This window comes from Scomber scombrus, chromosome 10 (genome assembly GCF_963691925.1).
Source record: "Scomber scombrus chromosome 10, fScoSco1.1, whole genome shotgun sequence".
NCBI classification, from domain to species: Eukaryota; Metazoa; Chordata; class Actinopteri; order Scombriformes; family Scombridae; genus Scomber; species Scomber scombrus.
In genome coordinates this window covers 12,131,009-12,148,307 of record NC_084979.1, presented here as the reverse complement: position 1 = coordinate 12,148,307, position 17,299 = coordinate 12,131,009, and the positions used below count along the sequence as shown (strand labels likewise).

Genomic DNA, 17,299 nt, shown 5'->3' with positions numbered 1-17,299 from the left:
CAAGGTTGATTTATTTTCCCCACCAACTTTTCCTGGCTGAGCTCACAAATGTTGCATCACGTAAGAGGTCTCAAACAGGTCTGTTAAGGGACTATATAAGGAGGAACAAGTCCTTCTGAACCACTACTGAATACAGTCACAATGAAGTTCGTGATCTTGGCTCTGTTTGTTGCTGGTGGTAAGATCTCACGCTATTCTGTTCTGAAAATTACATGTTTTGCTGCTTACAGCTGCCCACAGTTATATACCCACGAAGTGGTATATAAATTTGTTATGAAGGATTAAGTTTAAAAAAAAGTTTTACCTTCATGTATTGCCAAAACCTGCTTGAAAACATTCATAGTTAAATAACAAAACGAAACAGTACTTTTGATATTTTGATGAGTCTGTCATAAATGATCAAATACTGCACTATTGTCTCTCAGCCTACGGGTGTGGCCTGCCCACCTACCCCCCCACCATCACCAGGGTGGTTGGTGGAGATGATGTCCGTGAGCACAGCTGGCCCTGGCAGGTATGCTCTATTCTCTGTTAAATTCTGCGTCCTCACTCTGCGTCCTCACCCTTTTTTAAAGTGACAAAACATGCATGTGCTGTTCCTGTTTGTTCTCCACAGGTGTCCCTGCAGTACCGTAGTGGCAGCAACTACTACCACACCTGTGGTGGCACTCTGATCTCCAATGAGTGGGTCCTCACCGCTGCTCACTGCATCAGGTGTGGCTAAAAACAAATCTGAAATCTAGACGGTATATGAGGAAGGATATGAGATTTGCTGTTTAAAAAAGAAAACTGGTATATCTGAACTCACACTTTAGTACTTATCACATCCTGATACTGGAATTGGTGTTAGTACTTAAATCAGCACTGCCACTGTTAATAAAACATTTTCTATGTTAAAAGAAGAGAAACATTTTTTGGAAATTCACAAAAAGGTAAATGAATTGACTTTGTACTGTAGTCCAAGTAGTAATATAATAGGTAGACAGGTACTTGAAAATAAGTTTGGTGTTCTTAAGTACATCTCAAAACGATGCAACTCTGACCCTTTTTTTCCTTCTTTTTTTCTGACCAAGCAGCAGTCGCACCTACAGGGTCTATTTGGGAAAACACAACCTGAAGAACAATGAGGCTGGTTCCATCGCCATCAGCCCCGCCAAGATCATCGTCCATGAGAACTGGGACTCTTACAGAATCCGGTAGGTGCTGTCGAGTAGACTGCATATCGTACTTCTGTAACTATTTTGTGATTTTTTTAAATTTTACCCATGCTATTAATGTTCATTACATCCTGTTTCTAACTGGGGTATTTGTATTCATCCTGCAGTAACGACATTGCCCTGATCAAGCTCTCCACCCCCGTCACCTTCTCTGACTCCATCTTGGCTGCCTGTCTTCCCAACTCTGGTGATATCCTGGCTCACAATGCTCCCTGCTACGTCACTGGTTGGGGTCGTCTCTGGAGTAAGTTCTATTAACAGGCTAAAAGGAGTTTGGGTAAATATTAACTGGCAACACTGATGTCCTATCAAATATGTTAATTTTCCTGTCATTTTTGTGTGAACACCGCAGCCCAGATGTTGTTTTTCTCAGTAAAATGTTCAACCTTCTCAAAAGGTTAATGATCAACTAAAATGTCATCGTCTATTCATCTGTACAGGGCTGGTGTGGTTGAGTCTGGTTCCAGCATTACTTTCTAAAAATGAAAAATGTATAAATTGCCTATTTAAGAAATTACACCTCAAAGCTACACATTGACTTATTCATAATTGTGTGTCTAAAGCTGGAGGTCCTATCGCCGACATCCTGCAGCAGGCCCTTCTCCCTGTGGTCAGTCACTCCACCTGCTCCAGGGGTGACTGGTGGGGCAGCCTTGTCACCACCGACATGGTCTGTGCTGGAGGAGATGGCCAGCTGGCCAGCTGCAACGTGAGTTAGATTCATTTTCAAACTGACGTAATGGATAAATCCAGGTCCTGTACAATAAGCATATCTAAACATTGAGCATTTTCATCTATAAATGTCCTAAAAGCAGTTGTCATCCTCTGTCTGATATCCTGCCTAATATCACATTTGTCTCTGTTACCCTCCAGGGAGACTCTGGCGGTCCCCTGAACTGTCAGAACCCTGATGGCTCCTGGGATGTCCATGGTGTGGTGAGCTTTGGCTCCAGCATGGGATGCAACTACGCCAAGAAGCCCTCCGTCTTCACCAGGGTCAGCGCCTACATCCCCTGGATCAACAATGTAAGTGGAAAATGATATGGATATTAGAATATTTGTCCAAAAGATCTCATGATACATGTGTTTATTTTTGTTTCATGCTGACAGCATTAAAACTTTTTCGCTCTCTGGAGATGGAGCCGCTAGCTGTTTACTGTCTTTTTAAACAATATAAAGAAGAGACTTAAAACCATTTGTTAGTGTTCATTATGTGACTCTTAATGTCAGAAATGAAAATGAGAAATTAATTTTATTCAAAAGGAGGAAACCCTCATTTGTGCTTTTTAACATGAATACTTCAGTAATTTGCCAGAAATTATTATATGAAATTATACATTTTAATGCCACAGTGATTGTTGTTTTATTTATCATTGAAACTTTAAAGAGTTGTTGATTAGAGTACAGAATGGAAATGTTATGATTGAGCCACAGGTGCTCTACTGCCCTCTAGAGGATGAATTTAACATTTCCTTTCTGCTTTCTATTTTTTTCTAGGTGATGACCAGTTACTAAGATGTGGATTGGTTTGTGTCATGAAAGGTTTTTGCACCTGATCATGAAATAAACATTGAAGTGGCTAATACAGTGTCTTCTTTGATTTCAATGTTGCTCGCTGGTTAACCAACTAAAAGTACCCATTTCTTAAAACTTCCACTTTACTTCTATGTATTATTTCATTTCCTTGAAATGCTTCCTGTCACATATTTTTTACACAATGAAGCAAGATCATTTTTCAGTCATGTGAATCTCCTTCAAAGCATTATTATGTTATGAAAAAGGTCTCAGTTCAGTAAAATTATAAAGTGCTCTGACTGTTGTAGACATAACTTGTGATCAGATACCATAAAGAAAATAAACTGGGATATAAATGCATTTTATTGAGTAGGCTATAAATAACACCTGAAAAATAATACGGCAACCACCATTTAATCTGCCACTAAAATCTAGTGTAAATAAATGAAAATAACAAAAATATTGACGATTCCAAAAAAATAATTTTACAGTAATCAGTCATAAAATTGTAATGTCATTGCTTTGCATGGTTCACAATCTCTGTATTACCATTTGCAGGACCATTTAATAAATATAAATCTTGCAATCCTGCAGTACAGTGGAATAGTGGCTTTGGAAAATAATCCAAAAAACACAGGGTGTTTGGCCTCCAAACAACTCCTGCTTGTGTCGTTCCGATTAGATACTTAATAGTGTTTTTATTATACTGATGTGACCAGGTTTCAGCCCCTGCTATGAAGTCGGAGGTTGTAATGATCAAAATTTCAGTGCAGTCAGCAATACACCGACAGCCCATAAACTTGGCAAACTACCTCTACCTCTATTTCTCTGCTTGGTCAGATTATGAAAGGACACATAATACAATAAAACAATGTTTGAAGTAATGAAGAACAATGCTCTAAATGATTTAGCAATGTATCTGTTAGTGGATCCACATTTGACCTTCACAAGAACCAAAAGCAGGTTGTCTTTCAAGCGCAACAAGCCCCTTATGACAGCGCTTGTTTTATTCAACAACTAAATGAAAACTTGCAGTGATAACAGTCCTTTGTATAACTTAACTTTGGAGTCTTCATCCTTGATAGAATTGGGTCTGAATTTTGTTCTTCCTAGTTGTCCCTTGTTTTACTTGGTTTTCTTCCCTGTGTTGCCTCCAGTTCTCGTTTCAGGGCTTCATGGTTATGAAACAACCGGTTGTACTGTAGGATAAAAACGTCCATCTGTTTGCGGTGCACAAGGTCATGTTTGGCTGCAAAACGTCAAGAGAAAACAAGCCCTGAGTGTCTGAAATCAAGCCGCCATATACAAAAACATACATATGATATCTTGCTTTCATATTTTAGTTGTATGTAGTTGATAATGATTTCAGGTGGAGCAGCAGCTGCAAAACACTTTATCTCCCTGCCTCTCCCCAGTTTCTTGCGGTGAATCACAGTAATGCAGGGGAAAAAAGTCACTCCATTCAATCATCTGTATTGATTATGAGCTAAGATACAGCCACTGTGAGCCTGAGACAACTGCATCGAAGATCAATACAACAAACAAACATACAGTTGTCATAGCTGAGAAGAATGTGACCATTGACTAAATGCTAACAGACATAGCTCCAACCGTGCAGTTTTCCATGTGGTCTTGTGGAAATATGGTTAAAAATAGATGGCACAAAATCTAGTTTGACCATTGTGGGCAAATGCTGTAAATTAATAGACGCAGCAGACATTTAGACTAGGCATAGCGAGAAAAGCACAGGTGTTACTAATAACATTAATGAAGGCTTTGTTCTATTCAAGTGTCCCAGTGAGTCATGGCAGTATGACAGTAATCCAGCATGCACAATACCAGGACCCTCAAACTGAAGCAACTAAGTGGAATTCAGCCTTCATTACTTTATACACGTGTGCTTTTCCTCATGTGTCACATGTCAAAATGGATTGCTTTATGATAATGTTGGATTTGTATATGATTTTTGTACTTGATTTGTCAGAAATGTAATTTGCTGGATTAGACATTCATACCTTTCTTTTTAATATTAGCTGATACAGCTGATATTATTATTATTTATTTATTTTATATTGATACTGTGATGTAAAATAACGTACCACAGGGTTGCCACCTTCCATGCAGAAAAATAAAGGACGCCTGCCGCTGTGGGGCCACGACCACCACAGGCCCGGTGGTGTGCCAGCGGTGGTCAATCATAACTTAAAATATGGTTTCAACAAAGTATTAAGATAATAATTTGAAGTGCTTTGTTACCAATGGACATTAGAAAAAAATGAATGGCTAACATCTCAGTTATAAACTTCTATTGGTATTGAACATGTCACCTTAACTGTATTTCCCCCCATTTAAATTACGTAGCCTACGCAAATATTTTAGAGTGTATAGCAGTTTATACCTATAGAGATAGATATAAAGGAGAGTCAAAACTGTTAAAAATTTACTGTTAAAAATATTTCTTCTGTGGAAAATATTTGCTTTGAAAACTATGAATTATCTTGGAAATAGTTTTGTGTTTATGTGTCTAACTTTCTCTACAATACTTCATTTCCCCCATCCATTTTTACTGTATTCTGTTCAGTTTGACTTCTTGAGATAATGGGCTAGTACCAGTAGGGAGACCACAAACACAGTGTCAGGCATTATTTTATCCTTTTCAGCTTCTACTAATCAAGGCTTCCCTCCTGAAAAACTAAAACTAAATACTTAAACTTAAACTAGTCAATTGCTCAAAATAAAAACTAAACTAAAACTGCTTAATCACTTGTTAAACTAACTTAAACTAAACTGAAATAAAAAAGCTGAAAAACTAAATAAAAATAAAAACATTTTAAGACTATAATAACCCTGCTCTGCTGCTGCGAATATTAAACATTTTCAATCCATCACTGTTCCGGTTGGTGCAGTTTGGAGCACGACACAACAGCTCCAAATAACAAATCGTTAGTGTCATCCAAGCATTGTATAAAAATAACTGTGATGTCACACTTTGGTTTTGTGCTCCATATCTGCGCGCGCACGTTTTTGTTTTTCTTCCTCCTCGTGTTTAATGGAGGCTCAAAACTAACTTTAACAGCGTATACCGCCACCTGCTGTACCGGAGTATGTATTCAGTATGTCACCAAATCCTTTGAATGAAATACAGAATATAAGGGTTGTTGAAAATATTCGCAGTGTCTCGTAATCCTGTTTTTTTTATTTTTAAAGGTAACTTTGCTCCATTGTTTGCAAATAGTTATAATTATATCTCTAGACTCTATTCTATTTATTTATTCTATTTCTTTTTGTAATATTCAAGTTAGACTATTTAGTTATTGTATATCATTTAGCATTGATTGTTTTAATTTCTTTTACCTACCTCATTGTTTTTAACAACCTGTTCTGAAAAAGTCCCATTGGCACCCAGCCTGTAGGTCCTGCTGTTTTGCAGCTGCTTCTTCTTCTTCTTTTTATTATTATTATTGTGTGTCTGCATGCCTGCTCAATTTGGTGTTCATTTCTATTTGTTTTATTTCTGTATTTTTAAACTTTTTGATTTGATCATGTTGATCAATTGCTTTTATGCTCATGTTAAAGCACCTTGAACTGCCATTGTGTATTTTAATACATATTTATTTATATATTATATTTATACTGATTGTAGCTGCTACAAGGATTGCTGCCAAATGAAATGTCATTGTATCTCGCTGTGCAATGACAATAAAGCCTATTATCTTATCTTATCTTATACAAACACTTCACTGGTACAGTGGAATGAGTTTTCCTGTTTTGTATGTGTAAGTGATGTTGGTTTGTCGATTGACATACTGACAATGACTAATGTTGGTCTGTGTATTAACAAAAACTTCCTATACATGCCACTCAATTTTCTTCTGTGTAGCCTAAATAATCGCATCAAGGATTTTATGGATTGACCTTTCCCCGCCTCCACCATTGATGAGGATGAAGGTTCAGATGCTGGTTCCACCATGCGGCTCCAGATGTGTCTGCAATTATCAAAGAGCTTTGTAACCAGGAGTGATATCCCCTCTCTCACTCCCACCCTCAACAAAATCCTAACATACATACGTAATATAGGCTATTATAAAATGACAGCTGACACAACCAGTGTCATAAACAAGACCAAAGAAAATACTAGATTAACTACTTGCGGCTGAGTACTCCTTTTATTTCAGCTTGTTGCTCTTTTGCAATTTTTCATCTCCAGCAAAGTATTTTAGGCTGTCATGCTGAAAATCAGTGTAGGCCTACATGTGTAGGATGCAACATAACAACTGGAAATATCAAATAGGATCTAAGACAAGTAATTACAATAATGTGTTTACTAATTCATGAATTGCATCTCATTTTTTTTGCTCACATGTAATTTGTTATGTGGTACTAGGTTTTAACCGTTTATTTGCAATAACCCTGATAATACGGTCAACTAAAGCAAAATTTTAGGGTTTTAGGAAATGTACTGGTGCAGCAACAAGTCTGGGGAAAAAAATACAACACATCTTCTGTGTAGTGTCCATGTTGTTTCCATATTGCAATTTAAAAGCTCATCAACACACCAAAGTCTGAAGAACAACTTTCCAACTCAGGAAATAGGACCATTTGAGGAGCCTGTGAATGCAGCATGAAAATATTTTTTATGAATATTATATTCTATTTCTACCAATATAGCCACCTACATATTATGCAATACTCCCTAAAGTAATATTATCACTAAATGTTTCTAAAAAGCCTCCTGAGGCCAACCACATGTGCAGCTTTTGTTTTCATACTGTACCTCGGCTCATTCACTAGTAGCAAAAGCAGTTGAGTCTGTGGTTGAAATGGCCCTTAACATGATATTAAAACAATGGATATTTGTCTTTTTTAAATTTTGTATTACAATTGTCCCAAACTTAACAGTTTAACAGACCTGATGCTATGCTTCTCAAGATGGAGTTAAAGCAATTAGAAGCAGACTACAATTGCAAATACGTATGCAAGCTGACGTTGCGAGTTGATTTCTTTTCTTCAGTTCTTTGCAATAGGTTTGATTATACCTATATATGTGTTTAGTTCAATTAGCCTAACTCTTGGTTGCAGGTTGAACTCATAGATGTAAAGAGAATTACTAAATTGAGTTTATAAACGGTTACTTAATTGGGCTCTGTCTCTTTTACCGCGCTATCACACTAGCGTCACGCACACCGCAGAGTCAAGCTCATCAATGAGATGTGAGCAGCTCAAGACAGTGATGGGACAAAAGTTTTTCTCTCATTCAGACTAGATGCCCTAAAGAATGATTGCCACAGGAACAAATGTATTTGAAAAGTTTACCGTATTGTACCAAATATATGACAGTTTTCTCCCGCCGTAAAACTGACGCCTACACGGAATGTTGCATTATGGGTTGTTTGTAGCACTAGCGTTGCTATGCTAGCGAGTGACTTAAAGTGTGTTTATAATGAGAGTATTAAGAGTCTGTCGACACTATAAGTGTTTGCTTAGTCCAGTTTAACCTGCAGGAGTTTCTGGAGGCTCTTGTGTTTTCTGTCACGGAGGAAATAAATGAATGTGAAAACGAGCGCAAAGCGTATTCAGACATCTCAAAAAGTTACTGCAGAAACGGAACATGTCGAAATACCACTGTCACAGATGATAAGGAGCGAACAATGAAAAACAGTCAGTGTTTTAAATGCTTTCTGCCAAAGGAAATCATTTCTGACCGCTTCCAAGAGCCTGGTAGGAGATTGTGTGAGTGAGTATGTCAATTATTTCCAAAAACAAGTGTTGGGGTGTGGTGTGTGTGTGTGTGTGTGGGGGGGGGGTCATCTCATAACCAGAGTCGCCTTATATTCGGAGCAATACGGTATTTAGGAAACGATGATTTTGTAACATCTGAGGTTTAAATTGTTATTTTTTATGTTACCACGAAGGTTTGAATGACTTGGCTAATTTGTGAAGTAAGGAAAAATATATCCCGCATCAGTTCTGGACCATTGTGTTCCCATTGCAGCTTTCAGCCGAGTTGAGATATGAACCTTCAAACTTATTTTCCTTCATAAGTAAACTAAAATACATTTTGATACAGCTGATAGCATCTGAAAAGTCTGCACTGCAATTCACAACAAACCTGTGACTAGGAGCAGCTGCTGTTTGTTTCACTTGTCTGTGTTCTTTAAACTTCTATAATAGCACAAGGTTTTAAGACATTTTCTTTCTATCAGTATATGACATCTGTTCATATTATCAAAACAATACTGGATTGTTGAGGTGTAAAGGTTACATTATCTTTTAACTTTCTTTTTTTTGCTATCAACAATCACCAAAATACAAATAAACCAAATATTTCAAAACATTTGATTTTGAACATTCGAAAGATCCATGGGTACAAAATCTCAGGGCTTAATTTAAAGAAATATTTCCCTTTAACAGTTTGTATGCATATTCTGTTGCAATTTCAGCCTAAGCCTAATACCTATAGGAAATATGTTAGTGCTACTGTACCTTCATACTCATCAGTTATGGATAAACCTCCTAACATCCATTTGTCCAGGTGATTATATTTGTACTTTAACTCTTTGGTACTACAGTTAATCTTTAATCTTGGGACTAGGAAAGCAGAAAAGCATTCATTTAAAAATATATAATTTATTATTTACAGTTATACCAGCAACACACATTGGAATGTGCAGAAACTATTATTATACTCCCCCTTCTAATAGCCTACTATTTTTCTAGGGTGAACATTCTTTAGTCACAACTCCAATTACTGTCCTGTCTTGTACCTGGAAAGATCTCATTTATAAACATGATGTTCTAGAGTAATCATTAACAGAGACCACTGTGCCCCTCTTTTGCTCCCAGGGCTAATTAGCATATTAATTATCATTAGCACCACAGAAAAACAAGTCATCACAGTTAAATAAGCAACGTTATCTTTCATGTGTGCTCCACCAGCATTTCTTTGATGTATTCACTTAGCATCCACAGCATTATCATGTGACATATTTGCTCGCAACCTCTACTTCAGTCAATTTGCAGGGTAAAAATTTGCCCAGTTTGTAGGTGATTCTAAAAAAAGAAAAAAAAGAAAATTGAAATAACATCATCATTATGAAATCCTAAGCGCATATACCAGAAATAAACAAACTGCACTGACAAGGACAAAAAACGGTCATATGCTGAAAGTAACCAACAGTGATTTAATGACCTGACATGAAAAACAGCAACTAAAGCAACCTATCTTCTTTGTAATGTTTATTTATTAATTATGTTTGAGGCTTGATTTTCACCACTTTTTTTCAGAACTTTGATTATAAAAAGCTTATTTTTTATCATAAAACTGTGATAGATTATATGATGTATAGAATAAAGCTCATTAGGTTGTTTTTGTGTATTTTCAGGTTTCAGTGTGGAGTATAATGAACGAACACCTACAGCATCTTTTCATGGCCGATGGCAGTAGGATTTTACAAGACAGGTAACGAGAAAAACTTTGATCTGCTTGTAGTTCACATTTAACGGAGGAGAACTTGTATAACATTTACTCTGCATAGGATGGTCCTCAGTAAATCTCTGTATATCTTTTTCCATAAAATAATGAAAATCAGACATGAAGCAATTGCTTCTGAAATGAGTCCTTTTACTGAAAAGTGGCAGTGGTTCAGTGGTATCATTTCCACCTTTTGAAAATAGTTTTCTTTTGCCACAAGATGGCGACAGATTACTGTGTTGGATGTTTTCACTGTGAGAAGTCTGTCTTAGTATTACATTATCACAATAAGAGGTTCTGCATGAATTTGAACTTTGTGAATTTGACTTAACAGAAATCTATTAAAGCGATACACAACATGATTATACTGTATATTGTAAAATATTGCATATTACTTACTTGATTATTCTGTGTTTGGATGAACACGTTTTAAAGATGATTTATTTTATCCAACAACATTTCATTATCAAAGAAATCCATCTTAGGCCTCTAAGTAATAGGAATGATGAATAATGATACCACAAAAGCAACTGAAATAACAACGTTTTATTGTAGGAATAGTAGGAACAGAGAATGCTCCTGATGGTGGTGCATGTTCATAATCTACATAATTTTATTCAGATTCACCTCAATGAAAACCAGGACAGGGTGTGTGGTGCTGTCAGCACACACATGAAAATCAACTTGTCAGAAAATAGATTTCTTTCACAGAAACAAAAAATTCTGCGTTGCCAATGAACAGATTCTCTTTGACATGAAACAGCTTGCGTCGCAGCAATCACTGGTTGAGCCTCAGAAACCAGCAGGTGTGAGCTTTCCAGTCCATACATTGAACCAAACAAGCAGTAATGCTGAACAAATGTAACCTTTCAGCCTCTCCTGTGCTGCGATGAGATGTTTTTGGCACTCTGCAGAATTCCTGGATGGCTCTTTCTGACTCTGCTGTAACCCTCGCTCATCTGTTACCATGTCCAGGGTTAGGAGGCTACCAAATGCTACACATGTTGTTGGCCTCAGGGTGTGGGCAGAATGTTTTGGGTGTGATATGGGATGCTGTGATGAACTGTGAGGGTAGACATTTGGCCTATGTGTGGACCTTTCAAGTTCAAGCACAGTTGAACCGACTGTGCTGTATATGCAATGAATCTGATGCAGGCATTTCATCTTGTATAGGCTGCACTCTTTACAACTCCAGTTTTAATACAATTGCTTGTATATTTGAATGAATCTCTCAAATCCTATTGTATTAACAGCTGACACCTTGGTTGAGTTGACAAAAAAAGTATAGAAATATTAAAATGCTGTGTAAAACATGACAAAATACTACAGTTTTATTTATTAAGTGCTACTTAATGCCATCCCAGTATTAATTAGTTTGCTGGCCAGGGAAAAAGTTTGCTGTTGGGAAATGAAGTTTAACCGTATAGCACAGGGCAGAAGCTGTTAAGTGGCCCCTCTTCACCGGCTCTGTCAATACATATGACCAGTGTTTAGCACCACTTTGGTTTTGAGCAATATGATTTAAGTGTGCCAAGTGACAACCGCAGTGACTTCATGCCAGACATCCTTCAACTCACCCAAAGCCTTTCACTTTACACTCCGGGGTGTGCTAATCACCTCCTTCAAACAGAGCCATGAGATCACAATCACATTTTCTTGTTGTAAAAGACCACTGAATGAAAAGAGCTGCAGGTGTGATGTCGTGTTAGTGACATTAAATGTGTTCGCTTGTCAGCCCCTTCACTTAGTACACTTTTCCAAAGAGGATTATTGGCTGATGAGATCCCATTGTTTCAATTCAGCAATTTACAGTTCCATATTGAAGTTTTATTTGCTTTGACGCACATGTGTAGTTCCACTTTTTCTGAGTTCCTGTTTCATTGTTATTTTTATTAGATGCACTACTCAATATGTCTGATCTTTATTAGTTTCAGCACTGCGCATGGCTTGGTGGCACGTCTGTTTTTGCTTTCACATTGTGATTCATCTGTCATAAGACTGGGATTTGGTAGCGCCATGTGCAGCTTTTAGCAGGCATCGGTGCTGCAGTGGATGGCAGGCGTGCAGTCAGGCAGAACATCAAACTTTAATATCAGCACAGTGGAAATGGACAGTATTGAAAATATTAGTTTTGACTTTAAGTTGTGCTGTTTAAGAGGGTTTACAGTGGGGCAGTACACCACGCATTTAAGTGTGACTGTCTGGGGGAAAATAGTACCTTTTTATCAACAAGGGCTCAATAGCCTTGCTGATGTCATCATCACTGTGTGTGTGTGTGTGTGTGTGTGTGTGTGTGTGTGTGTGCGTGCGTGTGTGTGCACAAATGAGACAGACTCTCCCGTGTGGGCATCAGGGGACAAAGTAGGCTTTATGCAGTGTGCCGAGCTCCAAGGCAGAAACATTGTTGAGCAGTAAAACATTCTGTAACTAAAACCACATGTTCCAGAGTGGAGGACAGACAAACACAGGCAGACTCTGCAGCTCCACATCAGGAATTGGTGCCCTATCATCAGGCGCTCAGGGGTTTCTTATGGACTCCAATGCAACACTCTCGTTCAATATTGTGCGTTTTATATGTATCAGGGAACACAAATCATGAACAGATTGTTCCTGACGAAAATGCTTGAGGAGATGGGTGTGTGAGGGAAGAAGAGAAAAAGAAAAAGAAACTAGTTTATCCTAACACATTTTAGGCACAACTGATTGTATCATTTATTGCTAAATAGTTGTTTTTAAAAAAATTAAAGATGTATAATTTTCTTCAACAGATGTTCAAAGAAGGGTGCCCCCTACGCTGTTTGATTGTCTACTACTAAGATTGAGCATGTGGATGTTATAATGTGTCTCATTACCAATAGCCTGTGACTCACAGACACTTGAGGACATGTCAAACATTTCAGCCACTTATAAGACAAAGTATTAGAAAAATAGTCATCAGAGGTGGTGGGTTAAGACACTTGATTGATCTTATAAAGAAGAGGTAAGCGTATCTCCAAAATGTCAGACACAAAATAATTATATAATTTTACAGGGGTAAAAGTAATGCATTAAAAGGTACCCTATGGTTTTTGATTACTTGTAGCAGTGTTGATAAACTTTACATGCGGTTTCCTGCATGTACAATACACATCCCACCACTACCAATGGTTTCACACCATTCCACTGATCTACAGGTTGCGGAAACAACAAACACTGCAAACAAGGATATAAACAATGCAAGTTGGAAACTTTTGGGAAACAATGGGGGACTGCATTTGGGAATGCAAATGTTATAAGGAAGGAAATTCATTCAACACATTTTTTAGACCTTAAGGATATACACATAGGGCCCTGTTTTTCATGGTGATACAGGTCATTATTTTCCTGACCATGAAATCTGCTTTGCCTGCCTGTGTGGTATTTTGGTACCCAGAGCAGTGTGTTTGGTGCACAGGTCGGAGGATGAGGGTCTAACAGGTGGAAGGTTCCTTGAAATGTGGCAGTGCAATGTGAGTGAGCTGTTGGTATTTTGGTGTATATTTAATTTTAGATATTAAGCTGAGAATAGATGTCTCAGACCCTCGTCCACTGCTGCTCGCAGTCTTTCTGCTGTTGATTTGGTGAGTTTTATCAAGAGCAAACTCGATACTTGCAACAAAAGCGTACCAAAATCAGAATAATGCTTAAATTGTAAACCAGCATTTTAAATTAAAGACTGTCCGACCGGTAAATGCATTTAAATTGTCATAAAAAATAATTATGTGGTTAAAGCAGGAATGTTGGTAAAACAGTCTGCATGTTATTATGGGTGATTCTTTTGGGGTGTTTTCTTGCCTTTATTTGACAGTCTAAATTGTAGAGAGAAAGGAAACATTGGTAGAGAGAGGGATATGAAATGAAACAAATGTCTGCAGCTGGACACAAACCACAGTAGTTGGGTCTATGTCATATGCGCCTTGACCATAAGGTTACAGAGGCGCCCAGTTTTGGTTATTCACAGTAGAATTCAGTCATATATGCCTAAAAGACTTCACCAACATTTTTAGTTTTCATTCTTGTCTTCATTGCACTAACTCATAAAGAACATATTATTTGCCTCAGGCTGCAGGTTTGTGGCGTTGTGTCTCTTGCAGCACTTTGCACCTTCAGACAACGATATGGTTTCCTGGAGCAGCATCTTTCCATTTGTTGAGCCAATGTTGTTATTGGTTCGGCTGTCTCAGAGCTATGAAACCAGTGATTTGACTGGTTGAAAGTATAGTCCAGTTTACATATTCCACTTTAACCAGCCCTTTTGCACTTGCACGTTGCTTCACATACATGAATCAAAATAGCAGGTGTGTTTGAACACTTCTTGCACCCAAAGTCCGCAAGCTTTGCACTGTTGTTGCGCTTGCACAATTAAAATAGGACAAGTGACTCTGAATGTAAACACATCTGTTCACATGAAAACTCCACAGGAAACCTTTAAGCCAGAAGGGATATTCTTCTGCTAATTTTCCAAATTAAACTTTATTATATAGCACCTCACAAGCAAGATTGCAGTGCACAATGCAACTGTAGATAGGGACCGCAAATCCCAAGTGGCTTGTACTAGTTCAGCTGAGAAAGTGTAAAGTAATGCATAGTTGTTGATAGTAGTTTCATGCTAGGTTAAAAAAAAACAAAAAAACAAAAGCTAAGTCAGTTTGATCCAAACAATCCCCCCCAGAGCATTTTACATAGCCTCTTTGCATTTTTAGACTCTTTATTCTCTCAATAACCTAAGCGGATGATTTTTACCAGAGCTACTGTGTTTGCTTAATGGCGGCTGTCTAAATTATTGGAAAACATGTCAGTTTTGGTGTTTTCCTTCATAAAACTGATGTGTAGGCTGGAGCTGCTGATTCACTTTGGTGTTCAGCGTTCTGTTTCCATTATTCTCCTGGTCCAATAAAGTTTTACAATTCCCTCACAGAGCTCTTTCCTAATGTGTGCTGGGGTAATTAGCAAGTTGGCTGGAGTTCATTTTCAATTGATTCCCCACACTTCTCAGATCATGAGGTGCTCTATCTTGAAATGCCTTAAACTAGTACACGCTCCCTAGGAGGTCAGCTCTAATTAAAGGGACAGTGTGCCACATTAGCCATGCATGGAGTCAAGCCGGAAACAAAATTTAGATCAGTCAGCCCCCAAGGTTAAGGCTGAACCCTTGACCCAGACCCAGTGCCCCCATTTCCCTCTTCTTGCTAATGCTTGCTCATACCTGCTTTTACATAGCTTAGCTCAATGCCTGTTTACTTAAACCTGAGCAAGCACCAAACAATGTCTTATTTTGTTGCTCTCTCTCTCTCTCTCTCTCTCTCTCTCTCTCTCTCTCTCTCTCTCTCTCTCTCTCTCTCTCTCTCTCTCTCTCTCTCTCTCTCTCTCTCTGGGTGTTTCCCTCTCTTCATCTGTTTTAAAGGTATAATACTTATTTTAAGCTCAGATTAGGGAACTTTATAAAAAATGTTTATAAGTGGTTTGGGTTGCCATGTCAGTATTTTGTTTGTGTTAGACTAAGGCCATGTGGCTTGATAATAATTGTAAGACAGATGTCACTTACTCACATGTTTATGTAGTTTGGTTAATAACCAGCCAGTAATTGTGACTTCAGTCCATGTCTGCAAAAAAAGCCCAATAGACTACATATTGTCTCTGGAGTCAAAATGGTCTTGAACTTTTAGAACAATTAAAGGTTCTGTGTAGTTAATTTGTGATTGTTAATATGTGTCTTTTAACTGCTTCAGCTAAGACCGGTAATGGTTTTCCTTTGAAGTGCTGGAGCTGTGTGTCAGGGGCCATGTTTGTGTTATTGCAGATCCTCTGAGAGCCCATTGTTTGGAGACCTCACAGGTTCCTCCTAATCTAATTGGCCACGGATGTCCCGGCTCAGGACCTTTCTCTATGCTCTGGGGATTGACAGAGCTGTTCAGGGCTTGAAAAGTCACTTGTCCAAATACAGCCTTGTTTAATTACAGGAGGGGGATGCATGCATATCACTGCACACAACCCCTCCAAGCTCAATAAATGCCCAGTCTAACTCTTTTCAGACTAGATATTCAACTCCACCTCCAAAAGAATCTCTATCCAAATAGGAACTGGATTTGAGTCTCCTCTCCTCCTTATCCCAAAGCCCTTAAGCACCCTCCACTTCTCCTCTATTCACCTTCACTTTGCCAGTGACATACCTCCCAGTGGTTCTTCATCCAGTGTAAACACCAGGAGATCCTCCTATGCTATTACTTACACTGCGCTTCCCTGATCCTCACCGCCACCCCCACCACCCCCTCATCCTCCCAACCTTAGCCAATCCCTGACCACCTCAGCCTCCACCTCTGTATTCTGAATTGCCAATCCCAATCTAATTTATGGAATATTTTGCAGGTAACTGTATACGGCGGCAGGGGAGATAACATCTCCAGGCCCCTGTGAAGGACAGGAACTCGGCAGTGTGTGCTTAATAACATAAACTGCTGAAAAAGGACCTGGGCCGGTGCATTGGCAGAGGAGCAGGCCGGTGAGACGGATAGAGAGAGAGAGCAGAGGGAGAGAGAGGGGACCCAGTGTTCTGGGGTGGGGTGGAGGTAATTGAGACCATGTGAGCCTCCCCCAGTGGAGGGATTAGAGAAGAAACGGAACTCTCTCAGCCCAAGATCGCTTTCAATTAGATGCGCCCAGAGCAAGGGTACAGGGGAGACAGGGAGGGTGAGAGACCAGCATGGCCCAAAACGTCTGGGCAGAGGAGGGAGGAAAGGTGAAAGAGAACTTAGAGTTGTTCCCACCTCCTCCTCTTGATGCATGTCAGTGCTAACGTCTCTAATGTCCAGGTCATGTCTGTATGTCACAGTACAGCAGACCAATGTTGCTAGGGTTAATGTGTAATGACAGCATTGGCTTATTTTTCATTTTTTAAGTAACCGGCATTCATCAAGGGAAAGTTGGCTGCCTTTTTTTTCAGTGATGCTTTGTTTTTACCCGCTTTTACCCATTCAGTTTACCATGACAACTACTATCTGTGGACACTGTCTGTGTCTAGTGGATGAAGTGTCTTGCTCAAGGGTGCCCCAACACTTTGATACTGCTGCTGCTCATTATT

General features: G+C 38.7%; 1 protein-coding gene across 2 annotated transcripts; it reads left to right on the top strand.

The window, feature by feature from the left end:
• Nucleotides 1-132: 132 nt before the first annotated feature.
• Nucleotides 133-2,732, top strand: LOC133987397 (chymotrypsin-like elastase family member 2A). 2 transcript variants are annotated; one of them, XM_062426750.1, is made up of 8 exons: nt 142-178; nt 426-514; nt 617-714; nt 1,077-1,196; nt 1,325-1,461; nt 1,781-1,926; nt 2,091-2,243; nt 2,715-2,732. In XM_062426750.1, the coding sequence occupies exons 1-8, from the start codon at nt 142-144 to the stop codon at nt 2,730-2,732; spliced, it is 798 nt and encodes a 265-aa protein (XP_062282734.1). The 2 variants fall into 2 exon arrangements, with proteins under 2 accessions (XP_062282735.1, XP_062282734.1); XM_062426751.1 differs by lacking the exon at nt 2,715-2,732 and having other exon boundaries at nt 133-178; nt 1,074-1,196; nt 2,091-2,258.
• The last annotated feature ends 14,567 nt before the right edge of the window (nt 2,733-17,299 follow it).